Source organism: Uloborus diversus, chromosome 5 (assembly GCF_026930045.1).
Source record: "Uloborus diversus isolate 005 chromosome 5, Udiv.v.3.1, whole genome shotgun sequence".
Taxonomy (NCBI): Eukaryota; Metazoa; Arthropoda; class Arachnida; order Araneae; family Uloboridae; genus Uloborus; species Uloborus diversus.
Genome location: NC_072735.1, coordinates 78,290,960 through 78,309,473, shown reverse-complemented (window position 1 = coordinate 78,309,473; position 18,514 = coordinate 78,290,960). Strand labels below are relative to the sequence as shown.

Below are 18,514 nucleotides of genomic sequence, written 5' to 3'. Positions count from 1 at the left end.
GGGCGCCCTTGCCCCATCCTATTTCTTCCTTCTTTTTCCAAGTTCATCTGAAAATAAAAGTCCTCCCAATCCCTCTCTCCCACCAAAAACATTACAGAACATCAACTTTCATTTGCAGAACTCCAATTTTGCAAAATTTCCAGGGAAAGTCTCCGAATACCTTACAATATTGCTTAAAACTGTGTTCAAAAATCGCTTAAAATTGTTTTTGGAGCTTCAATTTCGAAAGATTGCTGTCCCTAATGTTACCAAATATGATCTTACAATCGTGTATTTAAGACTTAATTTTCGAAAATATTCAGACGAATGCCTCCGAACCACCTTTCTTTGATATCATCAAAAAATAAGTTTTTTAAACAGCCGCTTTTAAAAAATTTAAGGAGGATAGTCTCTGAACCCCTCCTTATAATATAAAATATTGTGCTATTGGATCTATATGCAAATTATATTATCATACAACAACTTGCATTATCAAGGTCAAACAGTATTTGAACATACAAGGAGGGGTGGGGGGGAGGAAATTGCATCAGAATTGAAGTATGAGAAATTTGTAATCACTTTTTGCTGAAAAGTTCAATTAAAACTTCCCGAAAAATTGAAAAAATTCATTTTTTCAATTTTTTTTAAGTGGAAATACAGTTGAATCCCGCTACAACGCGATCCGACTTACGCGAAATGGCTATAGCGCGAATATTTCCCGGTAACGAATTTTATTCCTAACGCGAATTATTCACCCGCAACACAAAAATTTTCCGAAGGGAATCGTGGTTTTTTCATGAGTGGACCTTTATCCCTTTGGCATAACAGAGCGGAAGCTCCCACACCGTACTAGTCTGAACATCGCTTATACAAATAACTCTACTTCTCATTTGCCATTCTATATGGGAAAGTTAATGAAATATAATGACACCTAAGAGCGCTGGTTTATTTAAAGTTTGTGAAGATAGAAGGAAAAAGAGAAAGTTTCTGACAATTAAAGAAAAGCTAAAGATTATGTGCTTGAACAACTATAAAATGCGTCGAAGGTAGCACGACAATTAAGTATGAGTAAATTTTCCATATCTACAATTAAAAAGCAAGAAAGGAAATCCGTAAAAGTTCACAGAGTAGTTTCTAAGCAAAATGCAAAAATTATGAGAATGGAAGCTCCTCTTGCATTGTGAATTTAAGAAATCAGGAAGAGGGGTGCTACCATAGATAGAAACGTTATAAAAGAACTAGTGAAGCAACTGTATTGTGCATTTAAAATTATATAAGAATAACAGTTTGATCACGCAGCATAAATCATCACCATCTGCGATTTTTTAAGTTACAAATATCATTACTGGATCTATTGTACAGTATATGTTTTTTGGTACAACTATAGTGCATTTGTTTTTCTTACTACATAATACTTTATTTTACGTCTTTCTTTTCCGTTGATTATTGATTTTCTGCATTGTAGCAGTTTTTTATGTTAAATAAAACGGTTTTTTTTAAATATAATAAATAAAAATTCAATTTTTTATTTAGAAAACAGTTATGCATAGTTAAGAAATGGTTTTTTAACAGTTTGAGGTGGGGTTTACAAGGGTCTTTTATCGTATGGGTATGTTTATAAAAGTTTTTACACATACCCTTTTCCACGACGCGAAATTTCAACTTACGCGAAGGGTCTTGGAACGCATCCCTCGCGTAAGTCGGGACTCAACTGTAAACTCCTAGGGAAAAAAAGTTTTTTTCATTTTTTCGGAAATGTTCTGGTTTTCTCCGACCAGGAATAATGTTATTAATCCATAAGATATTCATTTATATTTGATTCTATAAGCCAATTAACTGCCTTTCAGAGAGAAAGAGAGATAATTCAATGTTTTATTTAAAAAAAAAAAAAATTACTAAAGTTTTGCCGTTCTTTCTAAGCAAATAGTGAGCAGCTGTGGAGCCCTTGTCCAAGGCACCATAGGGATTAGTAGAACCCAGATTGAAGATTTAAATGCGCAAACATTTAATTGTAAGATACAAAGCGACGCTTTGTAATTTGAGTATACTGTGCCGCAACGCAGCTGATGATAATTTAGATTTGAAATGTTACTTAGGTTTCCCTTTCCCAACAGATTTTTTTAACTTCACAACAATTTACTATGCAACAAGCTCCTGATTATCGTTGATTTAAACAATAAATAAATAACTAATATTCTGAGAATGAAATTCCTAAAATTATATTTGACTTGATAATTCAAACTAATAAATGAAACAGTAACAATCAATTGTTTGAGAACAGTCGTATGTCGTTTATTCATATGTCACTTCCAGTTTTTAAATAAAAATAATGGTCAGGAATTCAGTATAAACTTATGTATTTTAATCCTCCCCCTACACATACCAACAATAATTCTTTAAAATAAATTATCTGGGAGACTAATTTTCACTTCTTGTTTCTATCAGAAGTACACAAAGATGCTCTTATAGATGCTCTAAATAATCTCAAAAGTGCTCTAAAAAATCTCAATTTAAATTTTTCTAAAAACCATACGGACATGTGTTTCGAGGTTGTAAATAACTTTTTTCCATGGAAAAACAAAAATGTTTATGGATGCAAAGGCATGTCTTTATATAAGTTCACATACACATGAGCTTAAAATTATCAATGTTCTAAAGCAGGTGCAAAACCATCAAATTTTTAGTAAGATTCCAGAACTTCTACTGTTGAGAGGGGGAGAAATTCTCAATTTACCGAATGAAATCTGAATTTAACCGAATGACAAAATACAAGCATATGTCCATACCCACACTTAAAGAAAAGAAATACAGTAAAACCTGTCTACAACCATACTGTTGGGACCTAAAAAATAGTTTTATAGACAGGTTATCGTGGCAAACAGTTTGATTATTTATGCTGAAATTTTGCTGGGGCCAAGGAAAATATCCTTATAGTCAGGTTTATTGTTATAGGCATATTGATATACACAGGTTTCACTGTATACATAAAAAGAAATAATTGCAAAACTGTTTCCAGAGTTGTCAAATTGTCAAGACAGAATTTGCCCAATAAGGACATTTTGGGGAGGTCACAGTGACCTCCCATTGGGGCCTGTTCAAAATGAAGAGTTACATCAAAATGTACAAAAATTGCTTTTGATGCAAACCAGTTCAAAAATTCATTTTAATAGGGCCATAATGATCAACACTGACGGGTAATGGCACTTTTAAAGAAACTTAGGGATGAGTTGAAAGCGAAGAGAAATATCCCTTACTTTCGATAACTATTGACTTTTGAATTCCGCAGCTTGTCGTGAACATTACAACTTTTGGCTGAATCCCTGGCTCTATGACCAGGAAACCTATTTGCAATCCCATGTCTAAACTGATTATCCAAAATCCAACTAATCATATTCCTCATATAAATAATAGCCGATGATCGAGTAACCGGCGTGTTTCAACAATGAAACTCGCGCCACGGTATGATAATTTGATAATGTGTTTTGGTAATGTTTAACATGCAGGGAAAGGCTTTATTGTGACAAGGCTGAACTTGATCCGGTATCTTAACAGTTCTACTGATAAGACTGGCATTTCAGAGGAATGAAGAAACAAAAAAAATTAACGCTATCTACTGGAGTTTAGGGTTAATCCACTGGTTGTGGGGCTTAAAATTTCAACTGTCAAAACATTACTGAACAGGAAATTGCTTCGTTCAAATGTAGAAGAGTAGAAGCAATTTTTACCTGTCATACCTTGACGGGCAACTTTCTAGTCCTAAATAAGCATCGTCAAAAAAAGCATTGTCAGGGACAGCCTGTCGCACTTGTATTAACGACGTGCTCAATGGATTAATGAACCAAATTTACAACAACAAAAAAAACTTGTTCTTTTTACTGAAAATTTACATTTCACATTTCTTCATGAGGTACAGTAACAAGTTTCAAAAATTTTATGAGTGTTTTAGCTGAAAAGCTCATAAGTGCAACAGATTTAAATATATTTAAGCATCACAAACCTTGGATAGCTCTTAATTATTAGCTCAAAGTTCTTCTTTTACATGAGGATTCATCATGAAGGCAACAATGTCATCAGTACTTCTTCCGTGATTATATTCCATTACAAAGTTTCCATTTCTAAAAATATTTAAAAAAATTGATTTAAACAGTTAATGGACACACATAACTGTTTGGAAATATTAAAAGGCTAAACACTAATGACTCCTCAAAAACTTGCCTGTTCTCCTCAAAATCCATTGAAACAAAATCAAAACTTACCCACAATATGAACATAACTGTTACTCACCTGAAGAGTTTTACTATAAAAGAAAGAAAAAAAAAACTTAATATTTTGAAACTGAATTATGAAAAGTTTAACATAAATACATTAATGAAAATGACATTGTAATAGAAAAACATGAAGCAATGAGTTTAATCACTAGGCACTGGCTAAATGGTAATGATTAGAGTTTGCATTATATGCATTTAAAAACGCCATATTAAAACGCCCATTATATAATTTAAGTCACCATATTTGGTCATTCACAAGGTGGAAGTAGACAGGCTGCTAAGTGCCTAAGTTTTCAAACACAAAGCAAAATTATATGTTGATTTAACTGTAAAATAATGAAAACAACGTCAACTGCGATGATTTTTTTTTAAGGGGGGGGGGGGTGGACTTATAACTCTTAAAGTAACTAAGCTTTCAAAAAAAGAATTGAATATTCGTTGCTACGCAAATTGTTAAAAATAACGCAAAATGTGCTGTAAAGTATTTTTTTCTTTCTGTTAATTTTTAAAAATGTTATTGCATTATGCAAAATTTTACCTTTCAAATTGCATATTGAGAATTTAATTTTATCCTATCTGTTTTAGACACTAATGTGCAAGGAACTATTTCATGTTAAATGTAGTTTTTTGAGGATTTTTAAAATTAATTGTATTTAACATATTCAAAAATCTATTATCTCTAATTTTTGGCATAGTCATTGTATTTGGGCATTCGCAAGATGGCAGTAGACAAGACTATTAATTGTCTAAGTTTCGAAAATCAGAACTGGATATTAATTGCAATGCAAATTATTGAAAATAATGTAAAATTTGCCTTTTGCACCAAAAATGTATTTATAAATTTACCTCCAGTTGCGTAAAATTATTTTTGTGAAGAATGCTTTTGCCACAAACTATTAACAATTTTTCTCTACAGAAAAGAACTTTGCATTTAAATGTAATAGTTTCATGTAGAAAATTATTTGAATGTCTAATGAACAAAAGAAACCACTTGGAACAACTAATGCACAAAAAAGAAGGAAACTTACTAGTAGGAAATGCTTTCACAGAGTACCTTGAAGCAAGAGTATTTTCAACTGTAGCATCTACTGCAGCTAACAAGCAGTTTGGCTATAATAATACATAACTGAAGTTTAATAATAAATGAAAATTTTCATAGGCTTAAAACACATCTTATATTATAAATTTCTGTGCCTCAAAAAGTATCCCCAAAAAGTTTGCAAATGTTAAATCAAAATGCATTTTAACACCAGAATTATGGCAATCTTTGCCTACCTAGAAATACAGCGTTTTAACCCTCTGAGAAGAAATCTGCATAGTTCCTACATAATGCTATATGTGTGTAAAAATTAGTTTAAAATAAACATAGTTACAATCAAGGCTGGGCGATGTAGGTATTTCTACATTGTGATACATTGCCAACCTTACATTGCAAGGTTGTGATGCAAGTTTTTTTTTTTTTTGGGTACCACCAGCAAAGAAATTGTCAAAAAAAAGAAGAAACCGGCGTTGCAGGTGCGGATAGCAGTGAATATTGTGAGCATGTGTTTTGGGGTTTCAATGAACCTTTCCGTTTTAAATGCAAAAAGATGTAAGCTTATGGAAGCAATCTCTCCTTGCATTTTAAAGGGGATTCCTCGAATTGCCAAAATACGTGTGTGCCATCTTTGTGTAGCTATTTTGTGATTAAGGTAGTTTTTTTTTTTTTTTTTTTGGTGAATGATTATTAAATAAACTTTGTTTATCAGAATATTTTCCATTAAGAGGTTAAAAAATTGCATTTACTGCCAGTGTTGGGAAAATTGAAGCACTTTGTTCCCTTATGATCTGCCACACAGACGCCCAGAACTTAACATTTTTGGTTTGGGGGGAGGGGCATTTTAATTTGCCGAATGATCCTCTGAGTTTTACCGAATGATAACATATGAGCATGAACACAAACATGCATCTAATGAGAAGAGACAATAAACAACATTATTCTTTAAAGAGGCAATTTTACAACGCATTCTCCAAATTTACAGAATCGTCAGAAAAAAGTTGTCAAATAAGGACATTTTTGGTAGGTCACAGTGACCTACAGTTGAGGTGGCCCCACTTCCAACAGCGTTTAAAAACAATTAAAAGGTTAAAACAGCAACAATTGGGACCGGAGTCTGTACATCCGAGCCTGGATTTGTAGTCAGTGCGGTATCAATAAATCCGTTTAGAGAAAAATTCTAAACCAGTTTAATGATGTAGGATGTACACCAATTTTTTACAATGCATTGATACATCGTCCAGCCCTAGTTAAAATAAATAGTTTATTTAAAGGATGCATAATGTTAAAGGATACATAGAAAATAATTTTAAAAAAGTTTAAAATACCCTTAAAATTATCAGTTCTTTTTTTGTTGCATTAAGGTGCATTTCAGAAATTAGCGACTAATTGCCCCCCGTTATTCTTATATATTTTTGAAAATACAGTACAGTTGCTTCACTAGTTCTTTTGCAACATTTCCATTTATAGCAACACCCCTCTTCCTGGTTTCTTAAATTCGCAATACAAGAGCAGCGTCCATTTTCATAATTTTTGCATTTTGTTTAGATACTACTTGGTGAACTTTTACGGATATCCTTTTCTTAACTTTTAATTGTACATATGGAAGATCAACCCCCCATACCCAATTGTCGTGCTACCTTCGATGCATTTTATAGTTGTTCAAGCACATAATCTTTAGCTTTTCTATAATTGTCAGAAACTTTCTCTTTTTTTTTCGATCTTCACAAGATGAAACAGTGCTCTTGGGCGTCATTATATTTCAATAACTTTAACATTTAGAACGAAAAAATAAGGGAAAATGAGGGAGGAGTAGTAATTTGTATAAGTGATGTACAGTATGGGAACTTCCGCTCTCAGTGATGCTAGGGATGAAGGTCCATTCACGAAAAATATATTTTAGTAGCCAATAACAAAGCCGATAATTACCTTCCGAAAACATTCGTGTTGCGTATGAGGAATTTGCTTTAGGTCTAAAATTCTTTACTGGTGAAAAAAAATCAGGTTAGAGCCATTTTGCGTAAGTCGAATCGCGTTGCAGCGGGAGTCGACTTAATTCACAATTTCCACACTTATGTGGTGCTGGTTGTATTTGTTTACATTTTTGTTTATGGTTCAAAACAGCCAAAGTTTTGAGGAAAACTATATATCTATCTCTTTTTACTTAGCAAATGTGACTGAATAATTCTTTTAGCTCATAATCACCTAGGGTTAACAAAATTCATTTTTCTTCATTTCAGGAACTATGGCAAGCCTTACATGAAACTTCCAAATGTAGCAGTTTGTTTAATACATACCCTCTCTATGAAACTTTCGTAGTTGTTATGGTAATTAGTCACAGACTAAAATAAAGTTAGGGTTGGTTGGTTGGTTGGTTGGTTGGTTGGTTGGTTGGTTGGTTGGTTGGTTCTGTTGGGTTTTGTGGCTTAAGAACCTTAAGAGGCAGCCAAACGATATTTATAGAAATGATAGATGCCAAATAATAGTTATAGAGACAAAAGAGAATTGGAAAAAAAAAATCCAAAAATGTAAATTTGCTTGAAAGGTAGAAGACATAAAACTTCTAAACTTTTGGAAGAAACATTAAGGATTTGGAAAAAAAAAATAAGAATTGAACTGAATGTACCCAAAACCACACCTTCCTGAGTTATGATTTAAAAAAAAAATCAAAAATTTCTGAGTCTATAATTTTGTTTACCAGGGTATATTTACAGTGAAATCTCGATAACTCGAAGCTTGTTACACGGAATATTCCTTATTCTCGAAGCTTTCCCTCAGTCCCAAACTCTTGAGACTTGTGCAAACTTCCCTTAACTCGAACGTTTTAGCCGGTCCTTTGGTACTTCGAGTTATCGAGAGCTGAATGTATATATAGCTGCAAAACAAAAAACAACATACATTTTTCTCTTTTAAAAGGGCAGCAGCTTCTGCAAAAGCGGGTTTCATGGCTTTACAATGGCCACACCCTAAAGAAAGTAAAAATTTAATTAGCATGTACAATACAAATAATAGAACAAAAAAAATATTGCATTAACATTTCTATCATATTTTTAACATTTCTACCATATTTCTAAAACACATACAGATGTCAAACTAGACTTCAAAAGAGTTTCTTTTCCTCAACAAACTAAAAATCATTAATTTGACCATTCAAAAGAAAAAACTTCTTATTAGAATTCAAATAATATTTACAGTAACAATACTAATAATCAACATAAAAAGGCAATGCAAAACTTGAATGCCCCGAAATCATCAATGAAAGAAATGAGATGCTACAAGGTTGTGCATCATTCCTAAGCATTCCATTCACAGCTCACTTTTTGAAATAAAAACTTATCAGAATATCATTTTTTTTCAAAGGGTTTTTGTTAAGTATGCAAAAAATTTTGTTTTTGAGTATATAACAATAAAAATTGTGCATCGAATAATGCAGGTATGCAAATAAAAAAACACACAAACAAAATATGTTTTACACATGACACATATGAAATTACAATTTTCAAATTTTCTATTTGACCAGCGTTTTTTAATTTCTTTGATCAGTGGAACCCTTTTAAATGCTCACTTTTTTCATGGAACCCTTAGTTTTTGGTCAATCGTTTGCAGTGGCGTAGCCAAGGTTCTGTTTGAGAGGAAAACCAGGTTCTTAACTCAAAGAGACTATCACATTAACTATTTGTCGTTAACAATAACTGCTGTTATTTCTAGTACTCATTTTTGCTTCTTTAAGTCCCAACATTTCAGCTTTTCATATACAGCAGATCCTCGTTTTATGCCGGGGTTATGTTCCACGAAAGTGCTACGTAAATCAAAACTGCTTAAATTAAGACTTCATAGTAGTTTTAAAACAGGGGTTAAGTTCCATAGATAAAAAAAAAACTTAATTCTAGCAATGAGTACCTGACAAATTTATTTTATAATTATTTTGATATATATGGTTGACCTGCATAAAGAACACATGAATAAACTTACTGTTTATAAAAATAGTTGGTTATAATAGTCGGTTTGAAGTTATTGCATTTCTCTGAAGTTCTTTGTAGGGCATTAACACATTCATGGATTCTTGTGTCACTTCCGTGTCTGGATGTCAAATCCTCGTCAATTTTCCCCTCCTTTGATCTTTTACACAGAAATCTGAATTGTGTTAGTTTAATAACTTTACTTCTGAAGAGAAATAGTTTCAAAAACCAAACAAAAAAGTTGTCTGCTCAATCACTAAACTCCCGTATTAGCAAGCTAAAATGCAGTTTATTTTCTGTTATCTGCATTTGAATTTTGAAGAAGAAAATTTTCTCTGTTGGCAATACTGCTTCTGCATAAAATTGAAACTCATCCATGTAAAATAAGTCCTCGTAAAATGAGGGTCTACTGCATTACCATTATCATTTTTAACACCAAATTTACAACATTTTTGCTGTCAGAGTTATGATTCCAACGGAAACTGAAACATAGGTTAATGAAAAATACAGTTTTCGTTTTTTATTTTCATCTGCCAAATTCAAAATAAGGTCGCTATATAATTCTAATAGCAAAATACTGTACACTTGTCATAAGAATAGCTGCTGCCTGCCTCCAGAATTGAACCCTATTCTTGCAGTATGCGTTAATATAAAACTAATCATTCCATTACTGAAAACTTGGAAGGGAACTTCAGCTCCAGTACTTGTTTTTTTAAATATATATACGAGGGTTGATCCAAAAGTAAGGTTCCCATCAATTTTTCAAATATACAGCACTGTCTATTCTCATTGAAGTTTACATCGTTGGAAAGAAAAAACGTTTCTCTGTTTTCATACATAATTGCCATCTTTTTCTCTGCATTATTGTTGACGGCACCCTAATTTCTATATTAAGAGTCACAGAATTCCACCGCCAACCCGTTGAAAAAGCCTTTCACCCCTTTTTTTACTTTGTCATTGCTCCGGAATTGTTGGCCATTAAAGTGTCCTTGAACTTAGGAAACAAGTGGTTATCACTAGACTTGAGTTCCGGTCTGCAATCAAGAAAGAAGTGGTTTGTTGAATGTCATTTCCTGCTTTAGCGGTGGAATTCTGTGACACTCGATACAGAATTTGAGGCACCGTCCAAAATGCACAGAAAAAGAGAGCAATTATGTATAAAAATAGAGAAACGTTTTTTTCTTTCCAATGATGTAAATTTCAATGAGAATAGACAGTGCTGTATATTCGTAAAATTGATGGGAACCTTACTTTTAGATCAACCCTCGTATAATAATAATTATAATAATAATTTCATACCAATTGATTGAGTATATAATAGGAAGAATATAGCTCTCCAACACTTTTGTGGTACAAATTAAGCCCTGCCTAACGCCAAAGGTTGCCAATATCTGCTTTTGAGCAACATTCAAATTTTATCTAAATATTGAATAAGATTTAAAAATTAAATTTTGGCTATAAAATCAAAAAACTACAAGTGCACAATATTTTAATGTTCAGGAAAACAGAAATGTGACCTACCAATGAAGCTGAAAAGAAAAAAGAAATTAAGAAAATGGAGTTGACAAAGTATGGAAAGAAGGGAATAACATTTAAAATAAGATTTACTGCTCGAGTACAGAAGGCAGTATGGAAAAATAGAGTACTTACATGGTGCATAAAACATAACAAGAGCAGATTCTTTGGAACCAATTTCTTTCTCAAATGCTGCTTCAGACAAAACTTTCACATGACTTCCATTTGGTAATTCAGACCACCATACTTCAGGTGAGGGTGGTGGTGGTTGAGTTGGCAAAGGTGTGCCATCAACAGCAGATTTCATGTATTCAACAAAATCTTTTTCCTAAAAAAAGAAAAAAAAGTGTTGCTGTGTAAAATCTAGAACATTAAATAAACCTTTTATTTTTTAGTTTTAATTTTGAAAATAGCTGTGTGAATTTTTCCTGAATTTCTGGCAGGCCACATTTTCTACCAACTTCCCATGACGATATGGTCGATATTTTTTCAATATCAGTATTTTGTGCATAATGTTTTTTCAATGTCGGTGTTTAATATTTAAACTCAATCTATCAGAAAAAGTAAAGTAAAACTGATAATGTTTATATAAAGTACAGTTATTATGCAGGATAAATCATTAATTAGTGATCTTGATATCTACATATAACACTGAAATAAGTTTTCTATAGTTTTAAGAAGTAGACATATATTGGGGAAAAAATAATATTTTTTCCAGAACATTGTTGACTAGAAGATTGAACATTACTACAAATACCCTTTAGTAAATATGTAAGCTTATATTATAGTTCTTTTCCGCTATACATTGTGCGATAATATCATTTATCTCTCAGTAAATCAATGATTCAAACAAAAAAAATTATTATTTTACTTTACTTATGTACCATACTGTTGATGGTACATATTTAAAATCGTTATTTCACTGTGATTATCTTTGAATTTTGCATCTTGAATACATATTTTATGCAATTATTCCTTGCAATTTCTCTAGAAATGAGTAACCTATAACTAGTTTTTTCTTATCATTTGTTTTCTTTATCTTTTTTTCATGTTAGTTTGAAAACCATACTTTATTTTTTTGTAGTAAGTTACCGCCCTAAAGCCAGGGCTAAGGCAGAAATACTTAAAATACACCACCAGCTCAGTTATTCCATCCGAGGACTGCAGTTTCGTGCTTTTTAGCACTCATCAGCCTGGAATAGGATTTCAGCCCGGAATGATTCCTATTCCGGGCTGATGAGTGCTAAAAAGCACGAAACTGCAGTCTTCGGATGGAATAACTGAGCTGGTGGTGTATTTTAAGTATTTCTGCCTTAGTCCTGGCTTTAGGGCGGTAACATACTACAAAATACCATGCTTTGCCATCAATCTTTGAGTTGAACCGCACCATTGTTGCGGTTGCTCATCTGGTTTGCTAATTCTACATTAGCTACCAGTTTGTTTGGCTCTCTTGGCTCCCTTAAGAGGTTTTTCGCACCCAGCTCATGTGATTCCTACTCTGGGCTGATGAGTGCTAAAAAGCACGAAACTGCAGTCCTCGGATGGAATAACTGAGCTAGTGGTGTATTTTCAGCATACTTTATTTTACTTATTGGCTACATTAATCATTAAATATCTCAATTCTAGTTTTACTATTACAAAGTTAAAATGCTAAAAAGTTGTTTCGAGTTTTTCCTCTTTAATTTATATTAATGCTTCAAAGTTTTGCATTTAAAATTGTACTAGTTACTTATTCCTATGCATTACTTAGTTAACAATATTAATAATTCATTATTATTATCATTCATATCAACTTTGTTTAGAGAAAAATCTTAGTGATAAATAAATATGAGCTCAATTCTCCACATAAAAGCATTTGCTAGAGCTTACTATGTTTGAATATATCTTTAATAAATTTGATGCTTCAGAACATCAATGTTTTTTGGTTTATGTACCAATAACATCCAAAATTTTAATTTTGAACATTTTTGCTTCGAAACATTGATGATTCTCTAACAATGTTTTATCTCAATTGATTATAAATGTATGAACATTTAGTATCTAAAACTGCTGAAACCAAAGCTATAATACCAAAACATTTTTAACACAAATATTTCAGAAAGTATAACATTAAATTTACTTACTATTCTCCCTCCTTCATATGGCTTTTCAACTTTATAATAACTGAAATATTTTATGGTAGGATATCCTTTTACTTCATAAGCACTACATACACTACTATGAGCAGTACAATCCAATGCAGCAAATTCAACCTAATAAAACCACACAATTAAACAAGATACTAATACTGACATTGTTAAAATGTTAACTTTCTACCTAAATAACCATTTTTAGAAACACTGATTTATTTGAATTAACATTTACAAATAATTTTTAAAATATATCGTACTATTATTATTGAAATACATCATTTAAAGCACAGTATTTGAAGCCCTGCAGAAAATCTGCTCTCTATTAAGGCTGTATTCTACTGTGTATATTAAAGGCTACAGCTACAGAGTGCGAAGTTTCCATCTTCCTGCTTAACCACCACAATGGCAAACAGCATTGTGAAGCGAAGCCCTTCTAGCAGGTGATAGCTATCATGCAGCATGTACAACCGCCAATTGTTTGTATTGTTTATTTTTTAAATACTTATGTTACATTTTTAAGGTTTTTTTCTTTTTTCATTTTTATTCAACCATCTTGTTTTAAAACTTATTTTGTCTAAACGTTTTTTTGAAAAATTAAAACAATGTATGGTATCACCAAATAAATAATATCTCTATAACTACGACCAAAAACAAGATGACAATTTTAAAAAAAAGCAAAAAAAAAATTTATCCAAGATTAGACATGTGTCATGATAGGTATACGCCTAAAATGTTGCGAGTTCAAAATGTCGCCGACCCATAATGTCGCTCATTTCAATTGGTATGAAAAATATAAAAGTGCAGTGATGCTTTTTGGCATAAAAGTTGCAAAATAATGTTAATTAGCTTTCAAAATGAGTTCCTTGAAAAATTCCAAGCATTTTTGTCTGTCTTAGTTTGTCAACGTCAGCCATATCCAGAAAATAAATAGTTCCTGCGTATTATCCGTGGGTAGCCGATAATCTGCAGGTCTTAAAATCGGCCTGAAGGGGAAAAAGCTTTGTATAATCCGCAGATAATACGATGTAAAAAAATAAAGTTTGAATTTAACATACCATTTGAGCAACTAAATTAAAAACATGAAAAGGTGATGACTTTAAAGGCATTATCAAAATTAATCTGAAATTTAATCTAAAATATGAAGTTTTCTTCCTGAAGTCTTGATCATTGTATGCTAATTACTTGAAAAACAGAGTCAAGCAATCGAGCAAACGACCTAATCTTGTGCAAATGGTTTCTTATTTCCAGGGACGGATGGACACCTGGATGCCCAGGCCACTGAAATATATGGTGCCCCCCCCCCCCTCCACACACACACACACAAAAAAAAAAAATATGATGGTAAGTGTTGGATATTATTTTGATAGAAAAAAAAACTTTAAAATACCGATTTCATACAAAAAAAATTAATAATTAAGATGTTTTGCAAAGAAATCATTTAATATAAATCTAAAATAAATTCATGGTTTTCATGTTAAAAATTTTTTTTACAGTTGCAGATGGAAAAACTATGATACAAATGGTAAAGATAAATCATAATGTGCTTTCTGCGCATCAATGATTCTTTATATATTTTCTCCTTTGTTTTCTTGTAGTAAATTCATCTATAATGTCCTCATAATCAAGTTTTTGTTCAAATTTCTTTCTATTGATAATAGATCTAATAAAGATAATTTACCATCAGAAATGAGAGTACGCGAAGGACACTTAATTCTCTTCAATATCAAAAATGACAGTTCTCCACACCAATTAGCTAATACGCTTTCATTTAATTTTTGAAAAAAAATGTCAAATGGCAAAATCTTTTTGTTTCCTTTAGTTAGAGGCCTTGAACACTGGTCGCTAAAAAAAATTTGATGACAGAAATTTGGTGCCCCCTTTCCTTTGGTGCAACGGGCCCCGAATGCCCTGCCGTAAATCAGTCCCTGCCTATTTCACTGTATTCTTGCTTATTTTACATGACCTGAATCGCATAAGAGGAACATTCAAGCAACTTCAAATAACCAACATACAGGCAGGCAGCTAAAAAGAACATGCAAGCTTTGTAAAATAAACAACATTCAATCAGCGTAAGGTCTCTATCTCTATTGGTGAATCCTACTGTAAATATTGAGATTCAATGTGTTGGTGTTAAGAAAAAAAACACACAGATCATCCGTGGTAGTGTATAATTTGCACCTCATAAATTTTGCCTTTTTAGCCTACTTTCCCAGTAAAAGTCAGAGAAAGACAAAAAAAGCATGAAAGAAGGCTTAATGCATCTTGAAAATATTACAAAAAACAAAAAAAAAAGTAAAAAATAAAAATAATTAAATATCGAAAAATTAAAAATTGGAAAGTAGGATATAGAGATAGGGAAAAATGTCTGTCTGTGCCCCCCCCCTTCCCCCCCAATAATGTTTGAGTGAGTAGTCTGATTCGAACAAATTTTTTTTTGTTCGAAAGATCTCGGCGAGGACACTTCATTCCTATATTTAATTTTTTGATTTGAACTGTTTTTTGTTCAATTTTGAACAGTTCAAAATAACTTAACATTAGCGCCTCTGGGGAAATGCAAGGCAATTCCGAACTGTGAGGCGAATTTGCTTCAAACTTTGTAGGAAAAAGCTTTTGATGAAAAACTTGTAAATAAAATATCTTTTTGATTTGAACAATTTTCCGTTCAGTTTTGAACAGTTCAAATCCCTTAACATTAGCGCCTACCGGGAAACAAAGTCGATGCAGATTCCGTACTTGAAGGAGGATTTACTTCAAACAAATTTTGTTGGAAATAGCTCTTGATGACAAACTCCAGGCTCCGACTCCTCGACTTCGATTCTGACTTCGTAGCTTTGTCAAAAATTTATACACGAAGGACAAATGACTGCCTCCGATTCTTGGATATTCGACTCCGACTCCTTTTCCCCAAAATGAGATCGACTCCGCAGCTATGGTTTTAATTGTGAAATAATTATTGTTAATATGACTTGTTTTTATTTTCACGCTAAATATTTAATTTAGGTATTCAGTTTTCGGCGAATAAACTCGAAGTCATTAATGTTTCTACATAAAGATATGCGCAGATGATTTTTTTTTTTTTTTTTTTGACAGTGAAAATTATTTCTTTAATTTGACATTTTATTGTTCTTATTTATTTTGGTAAGTGCAATAATTTATTTAAAAAATCATTTTTGAAACAGGGGAAAAAGAAACAATTTTTTTTATATGATGTATTTATTTTAATGAGCTTATTAATTTTAATTATTATTTTTTCGTTTTGAAAGCTGTGAAAGAATTTTTTTAATAGAAAAAAGTGTATTAGTTGCTTTGTTTAAAAGGTGCTGCTATTTTATTTGTTCGTTTATTTATTTATTTTTTTTTACGCATCAAATTTTTTAGATGAGTGAGGAATATTTTATTCCTAGAAATCAGATTAAAATATGAAAAAAAAATATGTTTGAATGAAATGATTTGCGATTATAGCTATTTTTGAAAATATTGATCAGGTACTAGAAAGTAGTATGGGTATACCGGAAAGTAGGCTCGTTTAGTTCTAGACAGAATTTCTTGTTCAACAGATAATTCACGGATTATACGCAAAAAAATATGGTATACAGAAAAACAAACGTTTTCTTATTTACATTAGCTCATTTCACTTGACTCACTACCTACCAATTGTAAAACGAATAGATCTGTCGCAAAAGACATGGCTAATTTATATCAAGAAGTAATTTTGATTGGTCAAAACGAAAAGGAAGACGAAGAATTAAATAAATAAGTTTGTTTGTTTTTTCTTTTTTTTTTGTTTTTTCTTTTTTTTTTTCTTTTTTTTTTTTGCTTGTTTTGAAATTTGCTTTTTTGTGAAAATTCTTGATATGATGGAAAGTATTATCTGTACTTTCTTCTACATCTAATGTACAGAAAAAAGTTTTTGATCCGTGATTTTTTTCTTTTTTTACTTTAATGAATTATACGTTCTGACGTGAGCTGAATAATTTTTGTGTTTTTTTTCTTTTTTTTTTAAAGGAAAACGTGTGTGGGGTATGCATGACCGATTTTTATTGTTTCTACTCTACCTCAAAACCTGTCGAAGGAATTCCAACGAAAATTATTACCCAGATGTGATTTCGGGCTGACTGGCTTTCATTGCCTATTTCATCTAGAGGGTGGAGCAATTGAACATTTTTTTGGTATGAATGACAGCCATATTTCAAGAAATAATGAATGGAATCAAATATGAAAGTAGTTCATGGTTAACTCAAAGGAACCATATGCTGGTTCAATTTTGACACCAGTGTCATCAGAGGGGCGAAGTCGTCGAACGTTTCTTTCTTTCTTTTTCTTTCATTATTTGTGACTGATATATCTTATGAAGCAATGCGTGAATTCAAACGAAATTTGGTCCTCAGGTATATCTTAAAAGGCAAGGTGCTGATTTTTTGCTTTTATCACCACAAAGGATGGCGTAACGGAACACTATCTCTCTCTCTCTCGTTTGATGGCTATATCTCAAGATGTAATGCAAGGTTTCAGACAAAAAATTGGTATGGAAGTGAAAGTAAATGTAAGCAGGAACTATTTTTGTTTTAAAATGATTTTTTTCACCATTTGAGCGAGTCATAATTAGAGTAATTAAGTAAACATGAAATATACATTAAATTAAAATATTTCTCTTAGATCGCCTCCAGATCAGCCAAGAGAAAAAGAGGGAAAGATATCAAAAAAAAAATCTTAGTTAGCCAAATATTCCTCTCTTTTCTGCAGAACTTTTATTACCGGGGATAATAAAAAAACTAAATTAACATTCTTTCACAATTTTTGTAGTAAAGTCAAATGTTTACTAGTCAAAAAATATTATTTTCAATAACAATTTACTCATGTATTTATTATTATCATTATTAAAATCCCTTTCTTTTTGAACTACCAAACAGTATAGAGCTGAAATTATAACCTTTTTTAAACCCCTTTTAAATACAACTCTAATAATTTTTCACATTTGGTAGCGATTTCATTGTTGGCACGTGATCGAAAAAATCACAACAAATTAAAATTTGACTCTCTTGCCATTTTCTTTTCGCATTTGTTAACAAATACTTATAATTGGTTTCAGCATATAAGCAAGGCTTTTAAAGGAATTTTTAATTGGACGATAAGAGCACCAAATGTTGGGTACTTATTGCTTATGTTAAATACAACAAACGAGATTTTAAAAAAAGCAATATTAATGTCCAAGAAATGAAAACATAGGAACCTAAGCGGTAGATTAGGATCATTTCAGTTTGAAAGCTGAAACAAAGTTTTAGCAATGAGAATCAGTTTTTTCGAAAATTCAGAATCCTGACAACAAACATCTAGTAGAACAAGAACAACTTCATAGAAAAAGGCTGCAGACTCGAAGTTAGAGTCAGGCTGAGTTTGGAGTAAAAGCGTCGGAGTCGGGAGTCTAAAAGGTTTAAAATTCCAAGAGTAGGAGTCGGTCATTTTCTCTCAAAGTCCAAAACTCTGCCAGTGCTAGCACTGAGTTCACTGTGAAAAAATTCTGAAATGTTACTGATCATTTATGTGGAACATTTCAGGATTTCACAGGTTTTTATTCACTTCCCGTGAAAATTAAGTAGCTTTGTCAAAAAGTTTCCTGAATTGCTA

The 18,514-nt window shown here is 31.9% G+C and overlaps 1 protein-coding gene across 1 annotated transcript in view; it reads right to left on the bottom strand.

Moving 5' to 3' along the window:
* Positions 1 to 4,157: 4,157 nt before the first annotated feature.
* The window catches only part of LOC129221875 (protein disulfide-isomerase A5-like), an 87,047-nt gene continuing 72,690 nt past the window's right edge, over positions 4,158 to 18,514 (bottom strand). The window contains exons 17-21 of the mRNA XM_054856242.1: positions 12,881 to 13,009; positions 10,893 to 11,085; positions 8,182 to 8,249; positions 5,276 to 5,357; positions 4,158 to 4,276 (exon numbers count right to left, since the gene is read on the bottom strand). Of these exons, the coding sequence (XP_054712217.1) occupies positions 4,260 to 4,276; positions 5,276 to 5,357; positions 8,182 to 8,249; positions 10,893 to 11,085; positions 12,881 to 13,009 (489 nt within the window). The 3' untranslated portion in view covers positions 4,158 to 4,259. The remainder of the gene's footprint in view (positions 4,277 to 5,275; positions 5,358 to 8,181; positions 8,250 to 10,892; positions 11,086 to 12,880; positions 13,010 to 18,514) is intronic.